The following is a 15,310-nucleotide window of genomic DNA, read 5'->3' as shown; positions in this document are numbered from 1 at the left end:
CCTGGGCCATTCCATTTAACAAAATCAATTTATGGGGCAAAGGAAATGTAAGGGCTGTCCCTCCACCCCCTTAGCTATCAGCCTGCCAAGAGAATCTGTGGTGATGCTGGCAGTTTCCTGTCTTCAGTTTGTAGTTCTAAGTCCCTTGTCCTTTTTCAGAACTGTAATAAATCACATACTCCTCTGTGATGACTTCAGGGTAAGATCTGACTTAGAATGAGTGGATATAAATGCTCTGAGAAGTAAAGGTGTCATAAAATCTTAGAAGAAAAGCAATAGACAAACATGATCATGCATGGTTCCAGTTGAAGGTGCTCAATGGACATAAAAATGGGTGGTGCTTCAATTGCACCATTGTAGGTACCATATTGACTATTTTTACCATACCCTGAGGACATCCTGCCTAACCACCGGTAGTTGAAGTACATACAGAGCATCTTGGAGGTTCATACAGAGAGCCTAAACAAGCTCCTTCACAATCTTCCATGCAGATACAACCTTTTCTTTCCTTTCTTTCTTTCTTTCTTTCTTTCTTTCTTTCTTTCTTTCTTTCTTTCTTTCTTTCTTTCTTTCTTTTTATTTTTTTCTTTCTTGGATGACTGAGATTTTTTTTTAATCTCATGGATTTGTAGTTTAAACTAATTACCCTGCTAGGCAAGAGAAAGCTTCAGTTTCCTGAATCTTTAAGTGCTTGTAATGTGACCACAATCCAGGTTCAGATCTGCTCTCTTCTTTGTAAACTTATGTATTTTTAATATTTTTTTTCCTAAATGATCATCATGGAATGTTAAAGCTTGAGAACTATACCTGAGAGTACATCTATATCTAAGGCCTTGCTCACAGTCACTCAGACCTTGGTAATTTCCCGTCTGGATTACTGCAACACACTCTACATAGGGCTGCCATTGAAGACCACCTGGAAACTACAGCTCGTCCAGAATGCAGGGTACACACAGTGTTGGATGCCCCTTGGTTCGCCCATATTACACCCCTGTTGTGAGAGATGCATTGGTTCCCAGTTTCTTTCCAGGTGCAATTCAAGGTACTTGTGATTACCTTTAAAGCCCTACATGGCATGGGACCAGTTTATCTGCAGGACCACCTCTCCCTGAGAGTATCTGCCTGTTCCACCAGAACAGATAGTGGTGGGCACACTCCGGGGCTCTTCCCTTAAATATTGGGTCCTCAGAAGTGTGCCTTTTCTGCTGCAGCCCCTGCCCTATGGAACACCCTCCTCCCCCTTCAGATCTGACAGGCCCCCACCCTTTTAACCTTCAGGAAAGCACATAAGACCTGGTTCTTCCCCCAAATGTTGGGATAGAGTGAGTGGGAGAGAATGTGTGGGTTGTGCCAGGTCAGGTTTTTCTGTTTTGTTGTTGTTGTTGTTGTTATTTGATTGTTTTTTTAATTTTTATTTTGTATATGTTGTTTTATTCTTGATTGTAAGTTGCCCAGAGTTTGGTTTTAAGATGGACGGCTATACAAATGTTTCAAATAAATATAAATAAATAAATAGTTTTGCTATAAGCTGAAATTGTTGAAGACTGATGGAGGGTTTATAAGAAACTCGTATTCTTCCTGATGAAAAACACTTTTTGGCTAAAACAATGGGTGGATTGTATTCATATTAGTGGAAATTCCAAAGTAGCAGAGGGGTTATTAAAACACTGTCAAACTTTAGAGTAGAGCAAAATTGGATATTGATGGATTTGATAGATGTTAATTATAATGTTAATTATGGAGGTGGGTCAGATGGCTTAGGTAGATATTCATAGTCCAACCAGAGGTAAGCCAAATATTTTACTTAATTGTTTTGCAAATATTTTTGGTTTATAGGGTAATAAATAGTTATAGCTGGAAACTTTAATTTAGACTTGGATCTTAATTTAATCTTCAGAATATTTTGATTCAAAGAGAAGAGCAAACTCAGTTCCTTCATCGATTATAAATTACCTCCTCTTCCATATCTGCCCCACCCCCATTTAAACCTTTCATCTTCCCCCAAATCTTCAGCGGAAGTCCACCTCTCCCCCAATTTGCATGCCAAATAGGTTAGATGTCTGCTATAGTAGTCTAACAAGCCCATTGCCAAACTGTGTAGCTTAAGCTGCAGTCCTGCAGACTTGATGGGCGCCATCTGCCATCTTCTCCCCATCCAAGAAATCTAGAGGTGGCACTGAAGTCCATCCCTGGAGAAATGCATCCTGTCTCAAGGTTGCGAAATCCCAGGTGAGCCGGTGTATCAGGGGCCGTGTTGGCTGGGAAATTATTTATACTTATCGGCAGAGAACAAGTACAAGCGGTAAATTTGCTCAGCACTGATAGTCCAACAGTTCATCTCTGCTGCTGGCGTGAGGGTGAATAATTTATAAACCCACCCGTTATCCAGAGCCAGGGAGAGGGACATTAGCATTTTAATGAAAACAATATAGGCATTGTACTAAATCTTTGCATTCTTCTTCCTCCTTCTCTTCCTCCAGGAAAACAGTTCTGCCAAGTGCTTTGAAAACAGCTGACGACACCGGATAATGTGCTGACTAGCACTATGGGCAGGCGATACCCCGGGGCTCACTATCGTCAAAGCAATTCATGTACGTACGCAAGGCCTTTCCTGGCTGGCCCATTGAAAAGCCCGACAAACCATGGTGGCTTATCTTGGCTGGCTTGTGGCTTTTCAAATGGCAGTGCCAGCGCTGTTGCTGTAGACGTTGTGATTCATTAGGAATCCTTTATTATGGTAGGTGAAAATTGTGTAAGAGCAGTTTAAAAGCCCAGATGAGGTTGTTTTCAGAAGTTCTGGTAATTGGAGGAGGTTTGCTGTGTGTCAGTTACCCATTTCTCTGTTTGGATTTCTCATTCAGTGTTTAGGCACAGATTGAATAGTTGTGTTTTTAAGACGCTTTATTCTTCCTGCATTTGTCCCCGGTGTGGGTAAGCTTCAGCAGGTGGGGGTTGGAGGTATTTGTAAGATTGGTATACTGGGTTCCTTAAAAAGTATTCCTCTTGTAACTTAAATCTATTATTTGGTATTATACCCTTTGCGACAATAGAGTACCATTATATCTTATTCATTCATTCATTCATTCATTCCATTTTTTAAACTGCCACCGTCATGCAACTCTCAGTGAATTACAAGGAAAAACAACACAATACAATAATAATTGAAAAAGCAAATGTAAGAAACATTTGATTTATCTTAAAACTGGAGCACATAAGCAATTCCATGACCATCCCTCTGGATGATGAATTCATTTTATTGTCCTGAAGTTGATTCCCAGTTTTATATGGTCATTTACAATGGATAATGTTAGTTTTACTTTTGGATTTTTTTATATGTCTGCTTTTAATTCCAAAGTAAAGATTGGGAGGGGGGCGTTGTACATTGCTCAGAATTGATTGATTGGAGTGGTCTATAAGCCCTGTAAATAAATAATGAATGCTATCTTAACTAATCAAAAAAACTGGCTTTTGAAAAGCCAACGGGTCAGAGTGAGCCTAATCTTTGGGGGTAACCAGTTCTACAATAAGCAGGCCATGATGGAAAAATATCTTCCTATCATGGGGGACCACCAACAGGTTTTTGTATTGGATGGGTGAATTCTGATTGAAGGAGATGGTTGCAGGTCCCTTGGCCTAGGTCCTGTAAGTTTTCCCTCTCCCAGTTAAACATTCCCCATTCCTTCAGTCTTTTTTCACAGGATCTAATTGCTAATTTCCTGATCATTCTCACTGTCCTTCTGTGACTTTGCTTCAGGTTTTCTAAATCCTTCTTAAAGTGTGAGGCCCCAAACTGAATACAGTACTTGGGTTCTGATCACTGCAGAATAAAGTGAAATTATTATTTAGAACCTGTACTTCTGTTATGGGAACCTAAGATTGCATATCCCTTTTTGACAGCCACATCCCATTGCTGATTCACATTCATAATCTTACAAATTTCTTTTCACAAGTATTTTTTCACAAGGGTCCCCCAAGTGAGGGAGATGGGCAGTAATAAAAATATGACAAACAAATAATTTTTTTGCCAAGCCAGGTATCCCTTACTTGGTGCTTATACATTTCATTTTTGTTCCCTAAGGAGAAGTAACTTAGGTGATACGCACTATTTTCTGCATTTCCTGTTTATGGGAAATGAATACGAGAATCTCCTGTCTCCCATAGAAAAAGATAAACAAGCTGCTTATGACAGTATCTCTCACCCTAGAGGCTCAAGAAATGCATGGTTTTTGTCCACCTGCTTTTTGAAATATAACAGCAGCAAATATCTCCCACAACTTAAACTTGTTTGAAAAGCTGTAAGTGTTCAGTCGTACGAGCATTGCACCCAGTCAAAAGTCAGTGGGTATTCAGGATCTGGATTTCATCGGTTCCTTAAAAAATGGTGTTTAGCAAGTAATTCTTGGTGCATCTGTTCAGGCACTGAACCAGGATTCTTGGTTCACCGATGGGGCACGGATAACAGGAAGCAAGGCTTGATCAGTGATCATGCTGCACATACTAACTAATATTACTCTGTTTCCAAGCGTGCTGCATGTCTTTTGCACATGACCTGTAATTTCCTGTAGTTGCTAAACGGATAAGTGGAAGACCAGCATGGGCTTTGTAGACTTCCCTTTAGTGTCCAAATAATGTTATCATTAAAGTAAGTCAGCTTTGACTTCACAGTGGAAATGGATAGTAAGAAATAATACATGACTTGTTTAGAAGAGAAAGCTGTCTGTGTGGGGTGCCTTTCAGGTGCCTTCAACTGAAACAACTTCTCCCATATGTTTCTAATCTAAATAAGACGTGTATGATATTTCTATCCCTTTCTAGGATGAAAAACACCCAGACTTATTTCATATATTTTCCTTGCTGAAAAGCAAGATCCTGTAGGTACTATGACTTATCTTGGTGGGTCTTGCTTTGCTTCCTTCTATCTTTAAAGTCAGTTTGTGAGAAAAGGCTTAAATATCTCTTTAGGTGGTGAGCCTTCCCTTCTAATCTTTTAAGAATGACAGATGACACGGTCTCTTTCCTTAGCTGCCGTCAGTGATATGCCACATGTCTTCAGGCCCTCTTTATTCCAGGGAATGTCCAATTGATCTCTTGAAGGGGCAGCACATGAATTAGCCTTTGTCACTTCCTATCCTCTACCTATGCTGATGCCTGAAGCTGAGGCCAAAGCTTCTAAGATAATATCATCTGTCTTTTCCTTGCCATTATGATGTTCAGGCAGAATCATTTTGATAACTGTTTTCTTTGCAAATGCTTTTGCAGCATAGCTGATGATGATGATGATGTTGCTTTTTCATTAGTCCAAAGCTAAATAGATTTCAATTCACAGCTTTTAATATGGCTATTCTGGAATATCTGTTTTATCATTAGGTGCATGTTTGTTTCAAATGCTGTAGCACAGAATTTGTATCCACCTGTAGAATTCATATTGCGGCAAACGAAGATTGTGATTCTGGAATAGTTGAGGCTCTGCAGGGTAAGGTTGAAGTGGTGGACTAGGACTGGGGACAGCCAAGTTCACAATCCTGCTCAGTCATCAGATTTATTGGGGTAGCCTTTATCTCCCAGCCTAATTCCCCTGATATCATTATAAGGATAAATTTGGGATGGAGATGGAGGGAAGAACCATGAAGAACCATGAAGGACATCTTGAGTTCCTACAGGTGACAGTGAGAAACAGTTGGATATAAGTGCTATATGTTGACAAGTCTTCAGGTGCAACTTTAAGCACTTACTTCCAAGTTAGGAAGAAGATATTGCTAGGACTTTAGAGATATCAAAGTTGATTGACAAGTGGGCAGCCCTAACCCTAATGGTGGTTAAAGTTAACCAAGCTTAACATGGGTGAATACAGTTGCTCTAAATTGTGAGAGTTCCACTTTAACTAACAAAAGTAAAATAAATTCTGCAAACCAAGGAAGAATATACACAACATGTAGGTTTCCATTGTGTGTTGAATTTTAATTTTTGTATTATTATAGAGATAAAATCCAAACTCCTGGGTATAGGCATTTTCACAGTTATTGTGATTTGTAGAGCAGAAGTAGAAATAGATGGAAGTAAGAAAAGTAAATAAAGGCTACGTTTTTCAAAATACTGATACGATATTTAAATAAAGGATTTTTAATCTCTGCCTTCAGTGTCAGGCTCCCTTATTTTAAATCTGCTATAAATACTGAGCACTTTAAAACAAAAATGTTGCCTTACACATGCAAACACAAAATTAAAAGTCCCAGCTCCATTGGATTTTCCTGTAAGAAGGCAGAGTTTTAGAGGTTTAACTCATTTGCAGTAAATAAAGGATGTCAACATGCACCAGCAATAAAATATCCATCTTGGCTGTGCTTCACAAGCTGCAACTTTTCTCCTGCCCTTTGTGATAATTCCCTTAGTCATTTTATAGCCCTAAAAAAATCCTATGGTTACAGATTTAGAGAATACAGATTTACATCGTTCCAAAAAGGGGAATGGTGTAAATATTCTTACATACTGAGAACTTGAGAACTTTTAATGATTAGAATTTGGCATTCCTTGAGAGAGTTTTTTAAAAAAAGACTATAAATTTTCTGCTTGCTGTGGCCAGCCTTTATGCTGGTTATAATTTAATCCAACTTCAGTGACAGTGAGTTATTTAGTTAGTTGAAGTTTATTACAGTGGTAGGCCAGCATCATTTGTAGAGCAGAAAACCTACTTTGATTCTACCATATTTTTGCCCAAACCTTTTTGTGAAAAACTAAATTTCAGTGGCCACAGGATATACAGTACATGCCATCTTTGTTTTTCTTGGCAAATACAATTTATTTTAACCGTGATCGTTATAGAAGATGATGTAGCGAAAGACTGTAAGGCTGTGAATATCTTTGGTCCATAAAAGGTACCTAGCAGCCAAAAATATAGTTTATAACAAGTTGATAGTGAAATCTGAGATTTTTACCAGAGAAAATGTAAAAAATGTATATGTATTGTACCAAACTAGACTTCTGTGGGTTTCTGTACCAAACTGAACTACCATCACTAGGTAGTTATACAGTTATTCAGAGGCACTGGATTTGTCAACTTGCTTATTTTCAGATTCGCACAGTATATGAGCCTGGGCATTGGGGTTTAGGACTATGTGTCAGCCAATCACAATTTCCTACTTAACAAACCATGGCTAAAATTCCTAGCTTAGTTCAACGAATGAAACCAGTTGTTGAGAATATATTTTAGGACTATTCAGATATTTTAAAAGGTAGCCTGTCCAGGTTCTTGTCCCCTTGAAGGAAACCCTCTGTGCGTAGTTTTTATAGTTGTATGGCCCTTCCAGCTTCCTTTCTCACATACATACATTTCTCAGGGATTCTGTAAAGAGCAAATAGATGTCTCCACCCACTCCTGCTGTGGCTGAACGAAGTGGCTGAAGATGATGAGGTGGCTGCCCTGTCCCGCCAGGAGTGGCCCCTTCTCCTCTACTCACCATGGCACTACATGGCTGCTGCTGCTTAGCAGTGGGGTCCTGGTCCCTGAGGGCTCCAGCGGCAGCATATGCACAATCAGTGTCGCCCATTTTCTTTCTCCCCTTCTTCTCCTAATTGCTGTCTCTGCAGCATAATAGGATGTACTAAGTCCATTATTTGGCAAATTAAATTCCATTTGCCGTTTAATGGATATTTGGCTTTAACTGGACACCCTTTCTCCCTTTTCATCTGTTAAATCAAGGAATTACTGTAATGTTACTTTTTTAATTACTAGATATGGTAATCCAGGCAGGAGCATCCATAGGTAAAGATTCAAAAAGATCAACATGGCAGGTACAGCTCTTCAGTTCTACCCTTTGCTGTTTTGACCCTTCCCTACAGACTCCCTGGGCCTTTTTTTGTCTGCCATAATGGTAGTTCAGTAGATCGCATGGCATTATCGTTGACTGAAACAGTAGAAATTGACTGCCAGAAGGAACTCTTGTAAACTTTTTACTTTCAGAAATTCTTTCCAACATAAATTTGTCAAAGATTCCTAGGACTTTTGACATGAAAGAAATGCTAAACCAATACTTGCCTTTTGTGAAGTGATTAGCTATTTCAATTTATTAATTTATTAATTTATTAATCAAATTTATCACCGCCCATTTCCCCCCCGAGGAGGGACTCTGGGCGGTTTACAATAAAACAAAATTTGCTAAGGTTTCTGAACTTTTTAATGTAATAATTTGAGCTTAAAAAATGAAATAACTCTGGGAGATAATCTTCTTTCTTAAAAGTGCATGAAGGTGCCTGTGACTGCTTGCAAAAATGTTTTTATGTTGAGTAAACCATTCAGCAGTAGTCAGTGGGCTGGCTTTCTTTGGTGATTTTCTTTGCTTTTAATTTCTCAAAATGATGCCTCTTTTCAGATTTCAAATAATCTAATTCCTGATCCACTGCTGAGGCTCAGTGATCCATGTCAGAAGTACTTACAGGTCAGATGCCCTTTTCAAATATGTTATGAACAGCATTTCTTAACAGCTTTCTCTCCTCCTGGCCCAGAATATTTCACTTGTGATTGCAACAAGCATCTTTGTGTCTTTTCTTTGCCTTTTTCTTTCTTTCTCTTTTATTCCTCAAGTGGGCTCTTCAGAAACCTTGGGGACCAGTGCAAGAATGATGCTGTTGGTCTTTGAGCCATGTTTGAGCCATTGGGAGGAAGCTACAAGGCCATTTGCACATTTCCCCCCTTATTGGAGAACATATTCTCTCTGCTGGGCTTCCTGAGGCACAGAGGAGAAATTTGTCTGGTGTGCATTTTAAGTGTAAACATACCCAAATTGCACTTCCTGACCCTGTTCACAAACTGTAGTTCTATGTTAATACCCACACGTTTTTCATATTTTGCAATGCGGTCCACAACTCAAATGCATGTAAAATATGCTATATTTACCAAAGAGGAAGGCGAACATGAATTTAAGAACATCTCCCTACTTCCTGAGGGAAGATAAATTTCGTCTGACTCAGGGGCATCTATGGCGGGTGATGGTCAAAAAATTCAAGATGGTGGTCACAACCATGCAAGCAAAGCCCTGCTTCTTTCTACGCTCATGGTGCACGTAAAAAAAAAGGAGGGGGGGTTCAACTACAGCCAGGATCTTGACTTTGCCTTACCGCCATGGATGCCCCTGATCCAAATCTGTTATTATATTCTCAACAAATCTAAAATACCCACAGTCCCACCAAATTCGTTGGAAAAAAGTCTTCCTCTCAGGTAATACAACATCTCATCTAAGAATCACATAGAAATGCATACAAAGAATGAGCATAGAGGTGTACTGCATTTGAGGATAAATGCATGCAAAAATGTGTACAGTTTGTGTAGATGTTATTTCAGATCACAAACTATTGCAGAACTGGAATGGAATGAACTTAAGATAGAAAAAAGGGAGAAACAGCAAAACACCACAACAGATTTTTGTCCCTTTTTAGGCTTCACTGCAACAAATAGCATTGTTGATACAACTGTTAACAGTAGGAGAAATAGCTGAACAAAAGTTGAGTTCTGAGTCACATTTATGGAGCTAGACATGCAAGGGCTAGGATGGAGCCTTTATAAGGGAGAATTGGTGAAAAGAAGCTGTCTTTAACCTTTTTCATTTTTCCTTTTAAAATCCCTCACTCTGTTTTGTGCCTCACTTATTTGGGAATCCATCTAAGAAATGGATGATAGTTGCAAATCAGAGGACAGAGAATTTTCTAGCAAAATGGTCAGGCAAGGAAGTGTTAAGTGCTGCTTCCCCTTTGGCTAATTTTCTTCAAGTCTCCTCCAGGTCCATTTTTATCATGGCCCTCAAATCATGAAAGTTATTTCAGTAAAGGAAATAAAGCATAAAGCTAGCTTCCTCAACCTCAGAATCCACGTGTGTTGGACTGAAGCTCCCAAAGTTTCCAGGTAGCACAATCCATGACCATCTGATTGGGAATCCTGGGAATTGCAAGCCAACACATCTGGAAGGCACCAGGTTAGGTATTGATACGGTTTAAAAATCCATAGCACACACTGTATCTTCTCCATGATTCATTAAATTGCTTTTCTCAAGCTGTCATCTTTCACCCTCCATCCTTCCATACTGGGATAATAATATTAACCTACCTTGTGGAGCCATTCCGATGATTATTGAGGTATTAAATACTTTGAATTTTCTAAAATACCTTGTCAAGGCACTCCAGATTTATTTTTTATTTTGAGAAAGCTGTTGGAAGACTGACAAGCTTGCAGTTTGAAAGCTGAATTTGGATCAGTAAGAAGACATGTAGAGGCAGAGAGGGTGAACTATATCTTTGGGTCTCCCATTGCTGTGTGTGTGTGTGTGTTTATTTATTTATGAAATTTAGAGGGCTGCCCCACTTCAGAAGACTGGGTGTCATTCAGTAGTAAGAGTTGAAGTTAGATCACCATCCTGGAGTCAGCAGAACATTCTATTGGGCTGAAATGTATTGTTCCCATATCTACCCAGCCTCTGTTGCCTCTGTTTCATCACTTGTCTGAGTTCCCTCCAAGGTAATGAGTGAGAAAATGTAATAGATTGTGTATATCTTATTCCTACCCTGATGGTATCCAAATAGAACAACATGGAATGTGTATACCATGGCAGTAAGGGCAGTGAAATGTTTCTGCTTCTCCACCCATATTGCACTGGTGGACAGCAACCCAGCAACCTGGTTTAGGGTAACCTGTTCTCCTCTGGGGGATGAGAATTAGCAAGATCTACCCAAGGTTTGCTATGAAAATTAGAGCATTTCACCAGTAAATTTGCTCAGATTCACTCAAGTCTTAATTCCACGTTGGCAGAATCTTTAGAGGTAACAGAAGCAGAATCTTGCAATGTTATCCAAGATTAGTTTCATCCTGTGAATTTCAGGGATATGGACAGGGTACTGGGTGGTATGGGTGTTGCCACATGTGAACTGGACACCTGCCCAACCTGGCTTCTTTAGGAGGTGAGGCTAGGGTTATCAGCTGCATAACTGACCTTGTCAATACTTCATTGGGGGAAGGGATAGAAAAGGTTGATTGTATACTCCCTTCTCTCTGGACCCAAATGTGTTGGACAACTACTGTCTAGTTTCCAACTTTCCCTTTCTGGGGAGGTTGTAGTTAAAAAGGTGGCTCTTCCACTGACAAGCACCCTAGGGAAAATCCATTATTTGCTTCCTTTTCAGTCATGGCTCAGGCCTTGGCAGGGGATGGAAATAACTTTGGTTGCCTTTCTGGATAAACTGAGACCTGGATCTTACATCGCTCAGTGGCATTCAATACCTTTCACTACCTCCAAGCTCTGAGGACTGGATGCACTGTTTTTACAGTATTGTAGTTCCGTTTCTTCCTGAGTGTCCCGTTCTAAGACATCAGTTTGGGGTGAGGTATACAATACACTAATGTTAAGCAAATGTACATCTGCACCCCTTGGTGAGCCAGTGATGCAATGAAAGTGATTCAGAGCCTGGAAGCTAAATGGTTGCAGATGGGAAAAAAAACAGGTTGAATCCCACCAAGAATGAGATGCTGTTTGTCAGGAAACCATCTCTATCTCTCTCTGCTCCAGTGATAGCACTTCCCCTGAATAAGCAGGACTATGACTTGTGGTTCATCTTTGACTCATGACTAGGTGGAAACTATATCCAGGATGGCTTTTGCCCAGCTTTAGCTGGTGTGCCAATTGCAGCCTTTCTGGAGGTGGAGGCCCCTAGTACAAGTCACCCATGCCCTTCTTAGCTTTCAGTTAGATTACTTTGATGTGCTCTATATTATGTTGCCTTTGGGAACTATTCAGAAGCTGCAGCTGGCACAAAATAGTAGATGAGAACTACATATGTAACTACAGTTTCTACCTGCATATCCAGCAATCCAGATATATCTTTGCTTTGAGGGCTCTACATTGGGTACCAGTAGGCTTCTAGGCACTGGTCCTTTAAAGCCTTACATAGCCTGGCACTCAGACACTTAGAGGACCATCTGCTTAAGAAGATCCTCCTGGTCCAGTCCACATGTCTCATGTAGCAATGCTTAAGGTTTCTTCCCAAAATACAGTAAGATCCCAGCGAGAACAAGAACCTTCTAGCAGAGTTCCAGATGGCTCCATCACTATTGACCTTTACAAAAGCCTTCAAGACCCATCTTAAATAAACCATGACATTTTGTTATATGAATTCATGATATTGTTTGATGGTTTATTATTTTTGTATTATAGACCTGTTATCTTTATTTAGGTTTACCGTACCGTACAGTGCCATTAATCCCTTTGGAAATCAGTAGTTCATAGATTTTTAAAAAAATAAGCAAATAAATAAATACTGCTACAACTAAGGTAACCTAAACCTGTCTCACTCATATCCCAGAGATGAGATGAAGGCAATGTCATCAGGATCGTGGCAGAAAAAAAGAGGCCAGGACGTGATTGTACTAGCTAGGAGCGTGTGGGAAAAGGCCCTTTAACTTGTAGTCCATGGAAACACAGCTCAGTTATAGCTTGTTGCAGCTAGTTCAGAAGTGAGCAAGAGTAATTAAGGAAAAGGATATTCATGTGGAGATAAATAGACCTCTAAACCAGTGTTTCTCAACCTCAACAACTTTAAGGTGCGTGGACTTCAACTCCCAGAATTCCCTACCAACATGCTGGCTTGGGGAATTCTGGATGTTGAAGTCCACGCATCTTAAAGTTGCTGAGGTTGAGAAACACTGCTCTAAACCAAACATCTCAGCATGATGCTCTGTAGATGTATTGCACTTCAGTCCATATGATGACCAGACTGGCTCAAGATTGTGGGAGTTAACATGCCATATCTCTCAAAACATGGGGGCTGAAAGATTAGCACATGAAAATAGCTTTTAATATTTGACTAACTAGGCATGGGACAAACGAGAGAAGGAGGACAAGGTTGTTTTATTTCCACATTGCTGTTCTGCAGTGGCTGAGAAAGAAAGCCTTCTTTTCCTTCCCCCCTTTCCTTCCCCCGCATGTCTTAACTCTTCCACATTGCTCATCGACTTTAATGTTGCATGAAAAGAGGTATTGTGAAACGTCCTCCATGGCATGTTTGCCTGTGCATCTCAAAATGGTTCTGCTGCTTCTGGCTTTTTGGCTTTAGTCTTGCAAGTTTCATGATGTCTTGACCAAAGCCAAGCTGAGCATCAATTTTCATTTATGCTACTTAAATAGCTTCCATTCCGTCTGGATGTGAATGTGGTTTTGTCCATTTTAGTGCAAGGATACTTTATGCAGAGACTGTACTTGTGTGCTTTTGGCAGTTACTCAGCATAACTAATGTTCCTAGTCAATGCACAGAGTAACAGTAAACGTGGATACAAGAAGTCATTTCATACCCAAGTGCAAAGGGAGGGTCATAAAGATCGTAACTGGAAACTATCTTGCAAGGGGCAATATCCTTCTTACTATTCAATCCTACGTAAAATATGCACATTATCTGCTTAATGAGCTTCAGTGTAGGATTTTACATCTTGCATAATAGTTTGCTGTCTTTGGAGAACAACCCTATGCAACGGTAATTGTATACTGAGCCATGTACTATTATTGTTCCTTAGATTAAAATTTGGTCAGAAATCAGGAATCACACTTAGGCTTTGATGAAGAATCTTATTCTGGTTCTTCTCCAGCCCTAAGTCCATACTTGGGCTTTACACAGTGTGATACTTTGCTTCATAATCCCCGAATAATGCCTCCATCACGTCGTTAGCTTTTAGTACCATTCGGCATGCATCCTTCCACAAAACACACACACACGCTTTTATTTCTTTTTAGCAGCGGTGCCCACATCATATTTTAAATGTAATTTCTTTTAACTGCTAAGAATGAAGAGCAAATCTTAGCAGTGGTTCAAGCAAGCGAACAATGAAAATATCTGACAGTTTTGCTGTCGGATGAACAAGTGTGTAATAATTAGTGAAAAGAGATGTAAACCAAACAGAAAATGGACACATGATCCTCTCTTGATATAGGATAAACCAAGGAATAAGCAAGACCTTCTTCAGTCCCTTGGGTGATTATATACCCCACCAATGTAGAAAAGAGAAACTAGGATTATCTTGTCATCTAATGTCACTCCTTGTGTCCATTCAAATAAAAAATATTTGAATGGACACAAAAATAAAAATAGTTCAAATACTTTATACTCAAAGCATTTCACAACTTTTCAAATAAAGTGATAAGAGTGAGTTTTGTATGTGTTTGTGTCCATACAACTATCAGCTGCATGAGTTAGCTCAGATATTAGAGCATTCCCCCTCATTTTCCCCATCTGCATACTGCATAATTTTGCACATATGAGTCAAGTGCACCATGTAAAATCTGTTCTGACAACTGCTTGTCCGTTATGTATGGTCAGTAGACTAATTTGTATGTTCAGCCGGGTATGTTTACCTCCCCCTGCTCTTATTTTAATTAAATATATTGGAAATTGCATAAATATCTTGGTTGCCATTCAGTAAGCAGAAGGCTAAGGATTGCCTAAACACAAACACTGCTTAAGAATTTGAGCCACTTCACACTGGACAGGACACCATAAGTGGTCTAGCGTTTTTCCATGGCAAGCTTGTAGGAAAGATGGACACATGTTTGAGAAACAGAGTAAGCTTACAAGTGGGAAGCTGATTTCTGCTGTTTTCGCCACCCAGCAGCCCATCACTCAGCTGGAGTAGCTGGGAAAAAGAGGGTCATGTATTTGTAGATAATGCAGCAAGGCTGCTCAGATGCATTAGATCAGTGTTTTTCAACGTTGGTGACTTTAAGATGTCTGGACTTCAACTCACTTCAAGTCCAAACATCTTGAAGTTACCAAGGTTGAGAAACACTGCATTAGATGCTGGTTTGAGGGTTGCACTCCTTGGGACCACAAACATCCCTCCCTGCAGAAATCATCCAGACAAACTATGATCTTGTTGGATCTCTGGCAGTTGCCCATTGTCTATTTGGAAAAATATGTCTCACATTTGTTTGTTGCTTTCACAGTGTAGGCAGGGATCCCTTTTAAGACACTGGCATCTCTGCTGGGTTATGTGATAATACTTAAATACTTATGTGGCTACTAGTGTCAATGGCTTTGAAAGGGAATTATGGCCATTTTTGGAAGATGGAGTAATGCTTATTATCAGTGAACAGCAGATAGATGTATCTACCCATGATCAGGGATGATGTACTTCTGAATATCAGATCACTGAGGATTAACAGCTGTAGGACAAGCTTTGATTGTCATGTCTTGCTTGTGGTCTTCTCAAAGGCAGCTGGTTGGTGCCTGATTTTCTGAACCGAGTTGTTGGGTAAGATGGTCTTAATCCAGGAGGGTCTGCAGGAGA

General features: G+C 39.8%; 1 protein-coding gene across 10 annotated transcripts in view; it reads left to right on the top strand.

Annotated features, from left to right (window-relative positions):
• APBB2 (amyloid beta precursor protein binding family B member 2) overlaps window positions 1-15,310 on the top strand; it is a 183,022-nt gene that overhangs the window by 74,785 nt on the left and 92,927 nt on the right. For 5 of the 10 annotated variants that reach the window (XM_063310124.1, XM_063310123.1, XM_063310122.1 and 2 more), the window contains exon 3: window positions 2,481-2,591. In XM_063310124.1, the coding sequence (XP_063166194.1) occupies window positions 2,546-2,591 (46 nt within the window). In that variant the 5' untranslated portion in view covers window positions 2,481-2,545. Of the gene's footprint in view, window positions 1-2,480; window positions 2,592-8,372; window positions 8,433-15,310 lie in introns of those variants that run through there. The other 5 variants (XM_063310127.1, XM_063310126.1, XM_063310130.1 and 2 more) reach the window with 1 other exon arrangement.

Source organism: Candoia aspera, chromosome 8 (genome assembly GCF_035149785.1).
Source record: "Candoia aspera isolate rCanAsp1 chromosome 8, rCanAsp1.hap2, whole genome shotgun sequence".
Taxonomy (NCBI): Eukaryota; Metazoa; Chordata; class Lepidosauria; order Squamata; family Boidae; genus Candoia; species Candoia aspera.
This window is presented reverse-complemented; position numbering and strand designations above follow the sequence as displayed.